Source organism: Metopolophium dirhodum, chromosome 7 (assembly GCF_019925205.1).
Source record: "Metopolophium dirhodum isolate CAU chromosome 7, ASM1992520v1, whole genome shotgun sequence".
Lineage (NCBI taxonomy): Eukaryota > Metazoa > Arthropoda > Insecta > Hemiptera > Aphididae > Metopolophium > Metopolophium dirhodum.
In genome coordinates, this window is record NC_083566.1 from 2,386,733 (window position 1) to 2,404,567 (window position 17,835).

General features: G+C 30.4%; 1 protein-coding gene across 1 annotated transcript in view; it reads left to right on the forward strand.

The window, feature by feature from the left end:
- The window catches only part of LOC132949775 (rap guanine nucleotide exchange factor 2), an 87,138-nt gene that overhangs the window by 16,119 nt on the left and 53,184 nt on the right, over positions 1 to 17,835 (forward strand). The window contains exons 2-3 of the mRNA XM_061020846.1: positions 7,510 to 7,639; positions 15,779 to 15,906. Of these exons, the coding sequence (XP_060876829.1) occupies positions 7,577 to 7,639; positions 15,779 to 15,906 (191 nt within the window). The 5' untranslated portion in view covers positions 7,510 to 7,576. The remainder of the gene's footprint in view (positions 1 to 7,509; positions 7,640 to 15,778; positions 15,907 to 17,835) is intronic.

A 17,835-nucleotide genomic window follows, 5' to 3' on the forward strand; every position in this document is an offset into this window, starting at 1 on the left:
TGAACCCCAGAGTTCTACAACCATTTAGGATGTCGTGAACGGTGGATAGAGAATCTACCAAAGCTTCACTTATATACATCGTATAACTGTACAAGTGTAAAACACTGTGAAATACATATTATTATATAGGTATATACATAGGTCGAATAGGTGTAATACAATTGACCCTCGCAATAACAACTATATTATTATATGCACTCATTCAAAATATCAGCATGGCAGTATATAATATTGTATCTGCTCGTGCAACTCAGGTCATATTATATACACATAAGTCGTATATGATGGATATCAATCTATATATATATTTAGTATTTACCTAGCTACATTATAGAGTATGATATTATTATACATGTATACCGAGAGAGATGTTGGGCTTGTGTGTGTGAAATTGTACCGGGTGGAAAAAAAATCGTTCGATGCGCGTACATAAACACGATAAACCAACAAAGTGAAAAAAGTTCAAGATATTATACGGGTTTTTTCACGATGATGGTAAAAAAAAAAAAATAAATATACTTCATGGAAATAGTAAGGACCGTTGCGTGTGGAACGTATTAAAAAAAAAGATAAGAGAAGGTACACTTGAATAGCCCTTTTGATAATTTTGACGACCCGTGTCGTCGTATCTTTACCCGGTCGGTAAACGTTTTCGAAACATCTCTCTCGTCGTGTAAGTATAGGTGTGTATATAGGTACAAAATGTAGATAATATCATACAGTCTTGCGAGTGGCAGCTCGCTGAAAAAGTCGTAATTTCAAAGGGTGCAGGTGGCTCGGTAGGGATGGAATTTCACGTAAAGACACGAGTGTGTGTGTGTGTGTGTGTACAACGTACGCATAGAAATGCTTGAGAACTCATAAAGAAAATATTCTCAGTGTGTTTGGCGAACTGAGACGGTGAATGTTGCAGCAGTTATAGTACACAAACACACGATTGCACACGACGGGAAACGTTTTAATAACGGTCGACCAATGTTTTGAGACCGTGTAATTACCGTAAAAACAAAGAGTGTTTCCGACTCGCTGCTATAAGGAATTTCACTTTTATACAATGAAAAATTAACAGCAATGTGTGTATATAGTAAGGTATACCTTTATGTTTTTAGTGTATTTTTTTAAGACGTCTACCTATAATTGATATAGGATGTAAAATTAACATTAAATATATATAATATGTAATAATATATACAGCTAGGATGATTCACCAAGCAAGCTCACCCCCATTTTTTTAATTTTATAATTTATTTATTCAAATTCTGATATTAAATTTAAGCAGTATCCTGTGCCTATATAAAACTTGTATTTTTTTTAATGTAAACCACCCTTACCAATCTAGTACTTACGACTTACCTATATGCCATACGGCTATATTGGACTAAAATATTTTATATTTGATGGAATAAGGACATTATTATCGAGGTATATTATATTTGGTAGCAGTGGCGAACTTCGTTAACTTATGAGGCACAATAATTTATATTAGTAATTATAATTACTGATATAAATAATTACGTATTCACTTAAATGGTAACTGAGAATGATTGGCTTAGTCTTAGTGTGTACATAATAAATTATTTACTATGTGTGAAATGTCTCTAGTCTCCAGGACACCCACCACCCTTTAAGCTGAGGCACGTGCCTCAAATAAAGTCCTTCGTCACGCCACTGTTTGGTGGATACATATAAGTTAATGACTTTCAATTGTCAGAGGATAAAAGCGGGCTGAACATGCTCGGCGAATCGCCTTGTATTTGGTACCTATATATATATATATATACAGGTTCTGAAAACTTTGACGTATCGTAATCGAAATTTGAACGAAAACTTCTGGAGTTATTCTATTGGAAATATTAAGGAATAAGGATAATAGTCTATTAAATACTAATATTAATTAGGCCAATATTAATTTTTAACCATTATTAACTTATTAACAAATATTTTATACTGCATACCGAATTATAATAAATTATCGAGCTCGTATCCATTTACAATGTATTTTAGTATTTAATAGACTATCATCGCATCCTTATTCCTTAATATTTCCAATAGAATAACTCCGGAAGTTTTCGTTCAAATTTCGATTACGATGCGTCAAAGTTTTCAGAAAATTAATCTGAATCAAATTTTGATTTAAAACATATAGGTTGTCGTTTGAAAAACAAAAGTTGGTATCGCCACAGGATGGATACTCCTTAAATGTTGTGAAAAATCTAAGTAATCGAAATTATCGTCTTTAATGACACTTAAAATTTTTCTAAAAATCAAAATTTGAATACATGCATAATTTAAGCATAAAAATGGGGTGAGCGTGCTTAAAAAATCACCCTGTATACAGATTACGAATTCGGCGGACAACTTAGAATATTTCGTCAACTCGTAGTATATATTATAGTCGTATGAAAACGCGCACGTTAACAATAATTATTATACTCGATATATTTATGTTGTCTGAAAATATCGTCGAAATACATGTAAACGAACGTGTATTGAAAAAAAGCACGTTCCCATAATATACCGAATGCCTATAATAATAATATTGTATACTAAGTATGTTATACGCGCGATAGCACTCCCGCCACACCGAACGAGGTCCAATATTATACTCTTTATCAGCATCCGTTTAGCGGATATCTCGAACGGGTTCGACTCGACCGGTGTCGGGGTCTCTAAACTCTGGGCCCGCAAGTGCCCGCGCATATGATATATGCTCTTACTCTCAACAAGTCTTCACATTAAAATATCATCGTACAGTGCACACGAGCTGTGTCGTTATTGTACTATCGTATATATAGGTACGTGCGCGAGCGTTGAGTTATGTAGGTATAACCTATCGTCACAAAAGTTTTGTGTCAAAACCCCAAACACATCATCGGCAATCGGTCGTAAATTTTGATTCAAAATACAAATTGCGAGAGGCGAAGAAAGAACAGGGAAAAAAAAGAAAATCTTTCAGATTGAAATATAAAATGATAAAGTCTCTGATTCAGTTTGCCGTTTATGAATTACAATGTCTGCTGCAGCGCGTATTATATACTATATAGGTATCATAATATCATGATCATCGTGTGATTTCCGACAAAACTAAACAAAAATACTGCTTGGTAGTATAGAATAATAAACAATAATTCTAACACATTACACGTATTATATAATATAATACATTGTATATTACTATTGTTTAAGTGCTTAACCTATAATTCGCAATAAAAGGCCTTGTCCTTGTATTAAAATGGAAAAAGTAATTAAAAAAATAATAAAAATAATCAGTCACGCATATATAATATTACCTATCGCAATAATATAATATTTTTATTGTGGAAATAGTTCTGTAATAAAACACTGGTACATTACATATTATATACAACGAGTAAATAACATATTTATAATCAGGTAATGCTGTCTTTCGATATTTTCTTTTAAAAACGTAATATTTAATATTGAAAATAATAAAACGACATTCCGGTGAATCATTTTCACATACATCGGTACTTACCATAATATGATATAATGATTAAATGCTAATGAGTTATCTTAAATTAAATAGGAAAGTTTTTTTTCGACAAAATATCATCGATTTCGTTGTATATACTACTTTCCCACGTGCAGGTCACGTGGACGATAAAAATAACAAATCACAGTTTACCGTAGGTACCCTCTAAAAACGATGACTGTACTATACTGTACTACGTAGCGCATATATACGACGTAATATTATATTATTATAATAACAGCCGCATTATTAACTTTGCACTTCGTTACAGGCTACAGACATTTATCAATTTTGTTTTACCATATATACTACTAAAATACAGCTATATATATATTTACGCGTATTGCGTATAACCTTCATATGCTCATATATCGTAATATCCATATGTCATGGTTGAGGAGAGTACCATAGGAGGAACTCGCGCATAATTCTTCTGCCCTCCAGGCCAAGTCTTCCCGAAAGTTAATTCGAAATGATGATTAAAATCGGCAATGTTCAGTATAATCAAATCCATTCTGGAAATTGATTTGAAATCAAATTTATGCAATAAAGGAAATACGTTTGGATACAATATTCTAAATATTCCTATCCCGTTCACCCCAGTAATATTATGCACATACTGATTTTAATGCAATAATATACTACCTATAATTTTCAAATATTACAATTTCCACGTTCGAACTGCTAAAAAGGCAGTTTAACGCTGGTACGATCAATTATCGTACAATAAAAAGTTGAAATTACTTTTAATAATTTTATTACGAAATATTTACTGTATTTCACATGTAATGATGTAAAGTCATTAAAAAAACGTATATAACTTAATGGTTGATTAGGTATGTTACAAACTTATATACTACCGGTTTGTAAATGTATACATAACAGATCACACAAATACACAATATATTATCTGTGAGATACTTGGATATTGCTTATAGACACTATACGACTAAAACATTAACGTAATTAAACATATTATCTAAATATTAAATTAGTTAGTTTATTTTTAACTAATATTTTAAGGGTAAAATAAAATATAAATAATTAGTACCTATCATTTAATAATATAAGAATAGTTTACAAATGAATATAAGGATACATACATAAGCAACACTAAGTTGATCACAAGTCTGTCAAATATTTTTAGATTATGTTGGTCCTACGCGTGCAGTGGCGTGGTGATCGGGGTTTTATGATGCCTAGGTGCCGTGGTAGAATTTTTTTTAGGGGGGTGGGGTGGTTGGATACATTATGGTAACCAAAAACCAAAAAACATAAAACCAAAATATTTACAATCACATAATAATTATATGTACTTAATTATATTATTAAGGGGATAAAGATCGGTATTACTCAATGCAACTATTTGTGTTGTTAGCTGTAGTAAAAATATAATATTTCTTCATTCGAACTTTAAATAATATGTAGCTATCATTTTATTTTAATTGAAAAAAAAATGTTGAGGAAAAAATCCATTAGAAATTCAAATAATTATATGCCTTCAACTATAGTGTTGACTATTATACATACTAAATATTTTACTTTAGTTAAGACTCTATTCGAAAGTGAGTGCCTTTATAAATCAGTTAGCCGAATGTCAAGGTTTAATGTTAATCACCGACAACATTCTATACATATATTATGTCCACAGATAATTTATTTTATAAAAACATACAACTCTTGGAATAAAAAAAATATAAACAATAGACAAGAAAACAACATATATTTTCTAAACAAGTTTATTAGAAGATTCCAATCAACAGTGATGCTAATTTTAACCTTAATTTCCTGCCGAATAGTGGTACAATTCACGTTAGGTATTGTAAAATGATAATGATAATTAATAGTTGGTTAAATATATACGCAATACGCATGTAGGTACCAGGTACCTCTTTATAATATTATGTATTCTTCACTGAAAAAAAAACATTCCATTCACGCTTAAATTCTCAACATAATTTACAGTTCTAGTCTTCAAGACTAAAAATGTATAAAAATTAAAAAATAAAAATTACATCACCTGTATAAATCATTAAATCATTTAAAAAATAAATATTATGATGTTACAATAAAAAATACTGAAAAAAATACAATATTATCTATAGAATTCATGGGTAATATATTAAGTAGGTATAACGAGTCGGTATTTATGACGATCACTAGTTATATCCGACTTATATGAGATTTAATATTATATTATTTTAAGTATTTTATTTTGATCATACGAATATAATAATCTCTGTATATAAAAATGGATCCCTGTTTCCCTTGGTCATCGCATCACGCGTGAACGGCTGGACTGATTTCGCTAATTATTTTTTTGTTGTGTTCGTAATTGTCAGGACAAGGTTCTTATGAAAGAACATTTTAGGAAAATCCACCAGAAAAGTAGGAAATATGGATGTCAAAAATACAACAGTGGCGCCATATGTCCAGAAAACTTAACAAAACTAAACAATAAAAAAATTATTGTTGCAGATTAAAATAATAATAGTGTATTATACATAGGTTTCTATTGGTTAATCGGGCATTTTTGTTGATTTGTATTATTATTTTTCGTCAATAAATGAATGTTCGTGTGTAGATCAGACGTCTGGGAAGAATAAGATAGGTTAATTTAAAAAAGGTGAAATTTGGTTTTTTTATTCATCGGATTTTAGTACAATTATAGGTACTAATTAGGTTAGGATTTTGTATTAATTGATTATATTAATCCATCGTAGGTGGAATTAAGTAAAAACTACAAACTTGGTATAACTTTGATGCTCTAGAGCAGTGGTTCTTAACCTGTGGTCCTCGGCCCCCTGGGGGTCTGCGATACTCATGTCGGGGGTCCGCGGCAGCCTTAACACATAACATACGTCAATTAGTGACACGAATGCATTATTACAATATTGTTGGATTATTATTATTTTTTTTTTCATATATTATATATAATATATAATATGTAGATTCTACACCAAATAATTGTGTTATTAATATTTATTAAGTAAAATCAGTTTTTCTTGTTCATACGAAATGTATATGCGTACAGCGCTGTAGTCTCGGAAGTCTTATATTTACTGCCACTAAGTGTAGCTGATCGATCGTGGTCAACCATAGTTTTATACATATTACATTTTTATAAAAAAAAACTATATGTAATACAATAATCATAAATGTGTATGGTTTTGTTATGTCTACTTGTGTAATTTGTTATATAAAATAATGATTATAATTTTGGTTATGATAACATGAGATGTTTTTTTAAAAAAAAAAGGTATTTGGAAAAAAATTTGGTAAGGGGGTCCGCGATCTACAAAAGGTTAAGAACCGCTGCTCTAGAGCTAATTCATACACTTATACGTACAAATAGCACGGAGTCCGCGATCTACCGCGAATCAGAATTTTTATTACAGCCAACAGAAAAGTTAAGATCAATTTTGAACACCATACACCGAATATTAAATAACTAATTGAACAAAGTGCACGGGATCCGATATTTTTCTAATAAAAATATATTGATCATTGATACCGCTAGAAACATTTCAATACGTTTTCATTAACCGTTTTTTACATTTACCTGTCGATCGCATTAAACAATACAATTTGAATAAAAAATTATACATATAATCGTCCGAAGGCAAGATAAACAACCAATACGCGCGGGCGAAGCTGCGACGGGTCGCCTAGTATAATATATATTGTCAAAACAATCGCATAGGTACCTCTATTTTATTTTTTAAATTAAAATTATATAACTTGAGGATGTCCCACACTCATAGGGTTACGTTTTTAATGAGTAGGTACCTACCTACCTAAACAACGTCTACGTATTGCAACTGTATACACTATATATACAGTACACTGCTGCAATAATACATACCTATAGAATACACATATTATATTATATGGGAATGTTCCCACACATTTTTGAATTTGATATATTACGTGTATAATTCTTTTTTCCATGTTATTTTTACTTGGACGATTTCCAGTTATTCAACATTATACTGACGAATCGTGTATATTTTCAGATTTTGCTGAAAATCATAGATGGATATCAAAAAAACACCGTAGCAGCGATGATATACCAACAGAAATATGACCAGTGATCCTCACTTCTTAAAGGCCCTCAAGAGACATCCGGACAGGAGGACTTTGCAGGTATGCACACGATAAACCTACCTACTGAATTGCATTGCACTAGTGTACTATATTATGTAACTTATCTACTATGATTATTAATTTTAATTTGCGTCAAATAAATATAATAATTCAAACTATTAACTTCTGCAATGATTACAAAATACAGTACTCGCCTATTGTAGTAAAATATCGAAAAATATTAAAATATAATATAAGTATAGGTAATTTGTTCATATTTTTATACTCATAATACCTGTAGGTAGCCTATAAAATTGTTAATACCGCTGCATATAAATTAACCTATTTCACCTATGAATGTATATATAGCGATTAAATATAGTTGTTATAATTATAACTATAGGTAGTAGATATAAAATAACAATAGGTACATAAAAACGATATTATAATGGTTAGACAATTAACAGTTGAAAAGTTCTTAGTAATTTAAACAATATTTAAAACATGTTATAATAACACTAATATTATTACTTTACCGTTACTGGTTCGCTGGTCGACGAGGGACCATTTTTTCCCGACGTCGTTCCTACGGTTGTTTCCATCTAAAGTTTAGAGTCTAATCAGTATAAACGTGTATTCTTTATAGTCCAACGAACTGCCTATCGTCATCCTGTATAATAACTATATGTATACGATATACCATACCTAAATAATATAATCGTGTGAACATGTTTTTTGCGGCATAACTTAATGAGATCTATTGCATTACCCGTGCAATTGAAATAATTTAAAAAGTCTTCACCGATTATATTAATTTTAGATTTTGAGCGGAGCAAAGGATATAGGCATTGATTCGATTTAATGATGAAGTGGTTTTTGTTTTTTCATTTTTCTTTCTGTACCTTTTGGAGCAGGAAAAATTCTTAGATATATAATTTCAATATTTTTCTGGTAGGAGAGCGAATCTAGTAGGTCCTTATTGTTGGGAAAGGGAGGTTTAAAGTAAAAATTGATCAGTACTTTTCTCATCGAAAAATGGGAAGTTTTTGGCAAAAAAATTTTGCTCGATCAAAAATCTTGATATTTTATATTTTGTGTGTTTTAATGTATACGGCGAAAATTAAAATCAACCTACCGTAATAGTGTAATAGGTATACTAATACAATTAATTAAGTACTTTAGTAAATAGTAGCAATATAAAAAAGGTTGGTAAGTGGATACTGCTCTGCAGCATAGTAGGTGTACGTGTCGAGTGGGTTACTGTAATCGATGTATTAAATTTTAATTCTATGATAACAAACAATTGTATACGAAAACCGATTCTGAGCGAAGCCGTCTGTCAGTCTATATTGTTAAGTATATTTTTTATTATTTTATGATATTATTACTATTTCTTACCTTGTAATTTATTACAATCTATTAGACATTAGTATAATACATGAGGTTGAATCCAAAGTGAATTAAAAAATATTTGTTTGATTATAATATAATAATATACTTTTAAAGTTTCAAGAATCAATAAATAATAAATTTATATTACAAAAATAATAGCTCAAATCGTTATTCTTCGTTTAAATATCTAATTCTGTCCAAATTTGAACCTAATATATTTATATATAAAAAAAAAAGTGATTAAATATGTTTTAGATATTTTGGTTATTGTATTACTATACTAATGAGAAATATTGTTTTACATTTTCAATCCTTAATTATAAAAAGGTGGATAAGTGGATGTCGCTCTGCTGTACAGTAGGTTACAAGTGGGTCACTGTAATGGATGGTGTTAAATTTGAATTCAATGATATAATATCATTGTATAAGAAAAACGATTCTGAGCGAAAACGGTCAGTCAGCCTATGATATTACCAAGTATATTTGATGATATTATTGTGAATAAAGTAATTTATAAATAACCTATTTACGTGGAGCCTTGTTTTCAATTTTCAATCCTTAGCTATAAAAGTTGAACATTTTATAAATTTTTAACTACAAAATAATTATTAAATTATAAATTTGATAAATTCTGTCCAAATTTGATCTTTAAATGCTTATAAAAAAAAACTGTGCCTATGTATTTTCAATATTTTTCAACTGCTATTGTAAAAATATATCAGGAGTCTTGTATTAAATTTTTACACTTTTTGGCCCAACAGATAAAACTTTATTGATATTTATAGAAAAAAAAACTAAAAAAATTGAAAACTGAAAATGCCCGTAAACAGCTCAAAAAGTGTCAAAATATTTTCAAAATTGTATGGTGTATAGGAAATGCTAATATAAACATTCAGTGAAATTTTCATGTATCTACAGTTATTCGTTTTTGAATTACAAGAAAATAAGGAAATCGGTACATGAGAAATCGAGTGAATATCTAATGTTGTAAAAATATGAATTTAAAACGCCCATAAAAATTTAATTTGACTTTCTTGTAGAAATTTTTTTTTTGATAAAGTTAGACAAACTTATGAGGAATCTTGTATTAGATTTTAAAATCTTAGATTTAAAAAGAAAATTTTTTATGAATTTCTAACTCAAAATAATTTGCAAATTTTCGTGATTTTTCCGTATTTTTTCAAGATTTGAACTTTAAACGTGTATAAAAAAAAACTGTGACTAAGGATTTTTAATTCTTTTCATCTGCCTTTGAAACAATAACCTAGGAGCCTTCTATTAAATTTTCAAGCTTTTTTACCCAACAAATAAAATTTTATTGATATTTATAGAAAAAAAATTTAAAAAACTGAAAACTGACAATGTCCGTAAACAGTTCAAAAAAAGTCAAATTATTTTCAAAATTGTATTGTGTATAGAAAATGCAAATATAAACAACCAGTGAAAATTTCATGCATCTACGGTCATTTGTTTTAGAGTTACACCAATAACCAAAATCGATTTTGTTAAAAATCGATTTTGCGTAAAAATTCCCGTTTTTCCTTAATTTTTCTTTTGTTTTTCACATCGCTTTTGAAAACTACTGGGAAGGGAAATTAAAATTTTGACCTCCCCAATGCACCAACGATATTCACTTTCCCATCGAACAAGATACTGAAGTCGAAAATCGAAGCATTATTTCGACTACTTATCGTGTACACAGACACAAAAATAAAAAAATTAAAAAAAAAATAAAAAAAAAAAAATAAAAAAAAAAACACACATCATTGTAAAATCAATACATTCATCGTTTCACTCAGAATCTAAAATTGAACATTTTATAAATTTTTTACTAAAACATAAACAACAATTATGACAAAAAGATTTCGTTAAAATTTGGGTTACGTACAAATTCCCGATTTTTCTTGATTCTTTTTTTGTTTTCCCGATTCTCGACACTTTTGAAAACTTCTAGGAATTTTCCATTTTGACCTTATAAATGCTGTAAATAAATTAACTTTCCCGTGAGAAAATATACTAAGTTAAAAAATTGAAGCATTATTTCAACTACTTATCATGTACAGACAACAAAAAAACAAAACACATCATTGTAAGATCGAATACATTACGCTCAAAATCTAAAATTGTACCGTAGAAAAAACCATAATATATTCTATACTTTTTTTATCATGTGTGATTCTCATAATACTATGCGACTTTCTTTCAGTCTTCAGGTTTAGCTGGTAATATACGATGTACCTTGTATACCAGCGGTTCTCAACCTTTCTATATCTACGTACCACCTGACACCTACACAGTTTTGCTTATCAAAAATGAATACCGAATACGTTATTTAACATGTATAAAAATTAATTTTATTAGGAACTACAAAATTATGATAATAGACATTTAATTCCTAAAAATAAAATGAAATATGTACAAATGTACAATTGTTATTTATATTATTATTTAATTTCAAAAAAACCAAATAATACCTATATATTATATACATATTTATAAATGGAGATTTTCTTAGCGTACCACCTACGAGCGTTCTGCGGTACGCGTACCACAGGTTGAGAAACGATGTTGTATACAGTATAATGAATTATTAATAATAGTACTTATACAAGTTTTTTACTTAATTATTATTCAATTACAACAATCACTTACTATATAGATATACTTGCAAGCTTACATTTTTTATAGTTTCCATTTTTTTTAAAAATATATAAGTAGCATCTTTACTTTTGAAATATTTAATTTGTTTTTAATTTTTAAAAATATGAAATTTGTCACTAAAAATAGTTTTATAGCTTTAAATAACTTCTATTTTAAAATACAAATAACTGGTAATCATTTATGATTATTTAATATTTATTTACTTGTACTTGATTTGTGCTCTTCTGTATTCCTTGTTTCATCTAAACATTCATGTTTAGTGGAATCTTATTGAATCGGTGAAAGAAAACAATCATTAAACAAATTCAATTTTATCCCAAACTGGGACATATGTATATGGGATCGCGGATAATTCACCGCGTGATAATTCACCTTGCGACTATTCACCGTCAACATTTCACCGTATTTACAATTCACCGCATGTATAATTCACCGCGGTTACAATTCGTCGTGGATATAGTAAAATTTATTAATGAGTAAATAATAATATAATAGTATAATTATTGTTCATTTAATTAAAACTTATAAATTAGTTTATGCAAAAACATTTAACTGAAAATTATGGGCTATGCCTCTTAAATAATCTTCTGTTATTCTATTATGATAGTCATCACACACATTTTTTAACCTTTCAGCAAAGTCTTTGTATTTTCTTTTAACACCCATTGAATGCCCGGCTATAAACTGTTCAACATGGATTTTATTTAATGATTCTTCTTTTTTAAACGCCTCAATACACTTCCAAATACTAGGATGAATTACATTTAATGTGGATGAAAAACTATTATGCCAACCTTCGACAGAATTGTTTGTTCTTGGAATGTTTTCTGCTAAATAAGCATAACAGTTCCACAAATTGATCGGGAATAAGGCTGGCTTTCTTCTGTTCCTACGGTCCATACGACCAATCCACGTGTCTTCGAAATAATTAACCATTGGAGTTAAAAGTTCTTCATTTGTTGTGTAGTAACTAGTATCCATCAAATCATTGAAAGCCTGTTCAACATTAGCTACAGGTACAAAACTAAGGGCAGTCATCATTCTGATTTGTAGAGCGAATTCTGAATCTTCAGTATATTTTTGTTGAAGTCCAGCTTGTTGAACGTGTCTCCAAACAGACTGTGTAAAATGAAAAAAACAACCTCGAATTTTTGTAACTGGAAATGTTTTTGAAATGGCATTCATGGCCGCTTTCTTGAAATCAATCATAATCGTGTCCGGATTCAATTCAGGTTTTATTGATTTCAATGCTTCGAATAGGCGACAATATGTAGATTCAATTTTATTTGGTAATAATGCAAACACTGATGGGAAAACATTACTGTACTGTACACCATGTATTTGTAAAATCATATAGTAATTTACACATTTAGTTACAATAATTATGATATAACTTAATTTTTCTATTCGAAAATTAAAGTAATTTCATTACAATATTTTTTGAGTAACGAGTAAAGTAACTTTAATACATTTATCTCTAAATAACAAGTAAAGTAATTAAATTTAACGTTTGATCGGTTATATACCTATTATTATTTATACCCTTATTAGTGTTCACCATAGCTTTTTATTTAAAATATACTAATATATTAAAAAATAATTTAAAACAGTTACCGTATATATTTGAGTAAACAATGAAGGCGATGTCGAAAATGTTCCGTCTGCATACCAATGTTTACAGTTTTCCATAAGACGTAAATTTCTTTCGGTCGAAAATAATAGTATTCGGTCTTCTCCTGGACCACTATCGTACAGTAAAAATGGTTGTTCATCGTTCGTCAATTGGTATTTTTGGGGAATCATTAAATCACTTAGTTTATTTTGGGTTTGGTGGTGAAGTATCTTCCTCATTTCTTATCCGCCGAATCGTTCGTTTAAGAGAACTTAATTTAGGTAAATGCGCTGTTGCTGAAGTAGTTAACTACAAGATGTATAATATTATGAAATAGAATAGTCTTACAATTAATAAAAGAAGTATTTTAAATAAGTGTACTTACAGATGTCGAAATTGAACCTAGTACTGCACGTGTTCTTAAATCGGGTCGTTCGATAGCTTTTTCTTTTAATTCGTTGATTGCTTTGCATACTTCAACTTTTGCACAGTCCGGCACATGATTATGTTTAAATTCTTTTATAATTTCGTCATTACAAACATGCAAACGTCCTTTACATCATATCTTCTGATAATTTTCACACTTCCATATTAATTTATTTAAACCTTGTTTTTCAAGTATATAAATGTACCCTTTTAATATTAATTTATCTTTACCCCGTTCACTTTTAATATACGATATATTATTCATGATTATAAAATGAAACACTCTTGTAAACGTCGATATACGTAGTGGACGATGCCGACACAATAATTCAATAATCAGTAACGTGTGTAATCGTACAGTTAAACGTATCTGGTTATTTTTAAATTTAGAATTTTGGATAAGGTTTCAATTTGTTCAATCAATTTGTATCAGTAAGATAAACTTAATGGCTCATCATATCAAAAATGCCATTTCGTAATTTAATATATAGACATCGACTGATAAATTGGTTTATTACATTTTTACATTATCAAAAAAATAACTGCGATGAATTGTATGCGCGGTGAATTGTACACGCGGTGAGTTGTAAATGCGGTGAAATGTTGGCGGTGAATAGTCGCGCGGTGAAATAATTGCGGTGAAATATCCGGATACCATGTATATGTGTCTCGAAAATGTTTCTTTGGAAAATCAGTACGTATACCGTGTCAAGATTCCAGTGGCATTCACAGAATTTGGGGGGGGGGGGGGGGGGCGGTTACCATTTATATTAAGGTCATTGCATAAACATTTATAAACAATGTTTGTACAATTGTATTCTTCTTATAAGGTCGTAGCACAATTAAATTTAAAAAAATGTTTATTTTATGGTCTAATAACACTTTACAACTTAATATGTATTCGTCTGTTGAGATTTCAATATCCCGATAAATATTTAGCATTGATAATCTATTTAGGTAAGCGAGATTCTCCGGTTGTATTTCGTTGATAGGTTTTGAGACGGCAAAGAGTCGAAAAAGTCGATTAGGAAATATTTTTTCATCACGTACATGTAAAGCTATATAGGTATTTTTAAGATTTTCATTAATTTGGATTACATATTTCCACCATAATCTAAGTTCTCCGATACTTACTTGTTCACTGCAGTTAACGATATTTTCATAACGATGTACCAAATTTACAATTTCAGTTTCGAATCGTTGTTTGAATTCTAAATTATTTATTTTTAATGGCAAAAGACATTGAAAACCTGACAATTTGTTTATGATCTAACAAAATATGTTTTTGAATTTGGGCAGTAAAAAATCTAAAAATAGAATGAATAATAAAACACGAAAATATACTTCAGACGAATCTGTTTCTATATTACTACGGTGTGCTTGCCTTCCAACTCTTCGTGAAATCTTAACATCGACGTCCCAATCAGAACATTGTTTTTTGAACGGCTTTGAAAATATAATTAAATATACTCGTATATATTTCATTAATATAATTTTGCATTTTAAGTAAAATGCCTTTGCATGATTCAAAGTAGATAATATACTCCATTCACATCAGGAAGGAACCTAGGCGTCGACCAGTTTTCGTCGGGCGGGGGTCAAGCAACACCTGTTTGCCGCCCCCACTGATCAACCATGTGTGTGGTTAAGCCACGCCCCTGCGCACAAATCGGCCGCCGTGGTTCATTCTTAATGCGAATGGAGCAACGATATTACGGTCATCTATTAATACACGCACACGTATATCTGTGTATAAACGTTAGTACTTTTTCGGTAGGCGTATACAACCGTGTAATAAAATGTGACATGGTAGATACGACAACACTAATTATTTTTCGGCATAAATGATTATTACCCATATTAAATGTAATGTTCCATAGAATAAATCATTATTCATGTTTTACTTATGGGGGGGGGGGGGGGTTAAACCCCTAAAACCCTCCCCGTCAGTACTCTACTGCAAGAACCGTCGATGGACCCGGTCGGCGGTCAGTAGCCAGTAGTCACTAACCGCTAATTATATGTATACATAATATATATACTATAATATATAGTACCTAGTCATGACAACCCATCTTTCTATTAATCTATTCATCATCGTTTTATAGGATCTCCAAATAATTTACTATGGACTTCAAAGTTTGGAAGCTTTGTATACCTACAGAGATTCCGCGTTGCGCACTTTATGCAAAACTGTCAGATACGAACACCACGAAGCCAACGATGTATTATACTTGTAAGTATGAAATTATGAAAACACATACATTTTAATATCACTATGTCACTATATGTACTGCTAGCTAATAGTATATATTGCGTGGTAAGGGCGGGAAGTGAGCTAATTCAGTCGCGGGGGGCGTGCCGCATTTCGCCCAAGACTGAAATAGCTTTCCCGCACGAGCCACACATACTATCTTTCTGTCACGCCTCTGCGTTCATCGATCTCGGCAGAGGCATTGCAGGGATCTATGCAACAACCAAACTATTAACTACGAAAACAATATTTCATGAAAGAAAACGATATGGTTTTATTTATTTTAAGCGTCGTGCATGGAGGACGGTGGTTATAAATAATTATAATATGAGTTGACGTTTAGTAAGGACCGTGGCAAAGATTTCGGTGTCTGGTTGCTCAAAGGATATTTGCGTGATATATGTTGTGCCCAACTCTTTTGGGGATTTCCATTTTACCGCCCGGCACTATATGGGGATTTACCACTGGACGGAAAAAGGTCGTTTTCCAACGCTTCAACCGCCATCGAAAACTAACTTTCGATAGTTTTTTTTTTTTGTACCTGTCTTATTAACGCATATAATAACATTATTTTCTACTTGATCTAACATTCAATGATAAATATCGTAAAGTTCGTAATCAGTTTTTCACGCATAGCTGGCTCGCCTGGCTCCACCATCCACTATACATATAGCCTTATAGGTACAGATACACGAGTAATGTGTATATGACACAAGTACACTCGTTCCAAATATCTCCGACGAACACATTATTGGAACTTGTAGTTAGACGTTATATGTAAGCAAATCGTTAGAACCCTTTAGATATTTTAGAATACAAGTTTAGATCATTAAAGTATTGAACACTCTATGTTATATTATACACGGGTCCGCGTCCACGTTAACCCTCTTTCAGTTTTCTTGTCCCAGACTTGTGCCAATAGTTTGTGTACCTATACTCGCCTAATACCTATACTTGTGACAACAAAAGGTTTGTTAGTGCCGGACATTTGCCAGAACCCCATAGCCATCATACAGAATGTGTTGGGTCGATGCCAATATATTTGTGCGGCTACGGAAGATTTACCCGATAGAGGTAGCTTTAGGGGATATTAAAAATGTACTAGTATAACGTATATTATGTTTAATGTTTATTTCCTAATTTAATTTTTTAGCATTCATACCCACCAAAGTTTGTGTCGCAAAGTTAGAGAAATATTTATACAAAATAATAATGTTTTGGACCTTTATAATATACTAACAAAATTGAAAATATTGCACATGTATGATGAATTATTCACAGTTAACACTGCCTAAAATAACAGGGATTGTTGCAAAGTCCAAAGTCACAATATTAACCGTAAACTTCCAAAACAATCCGAAACATTACGCGTGTGTGTACCCTAAACCTTACCGGCGGGTTCCACAACTACCTTTACATAAATTCTATAATCGGGGGGATATTTGAAACTGAAACTTTCATAAAATGATTGTTTTATATTTGTATATTATTATAATCTTTCCAGAACATTTAGATCATTTTTTTGAATTTATTTTAGTGACATGGTGTTGACTGTATACTGTAAACGTATATTTAAATGTTCATAAATAATATGTTGATTTTTTTTATGAAATTCATAATATTATTTTAGGTTTAATTTACATTTTATTCAAAACGCAATTAACATATAATACTAGTAAAAATAGTCAAAAAAAACTTAAAAATATACTTACAGACTCTGGTAATTTGTGTACCTATAAAGGCTAAACTCATTATTATTATCGTCATCATAACTATTATAATTTTATGGTGATTTGATGTTGTTTGATAATATTGATATTATGTTTGAAATAAAATGTACATTGCTTAAATAATTGTCCAGTGTGACAACAAAGTTTTAAAAAATGTTCAACGTAGCATCGTAATATTTTT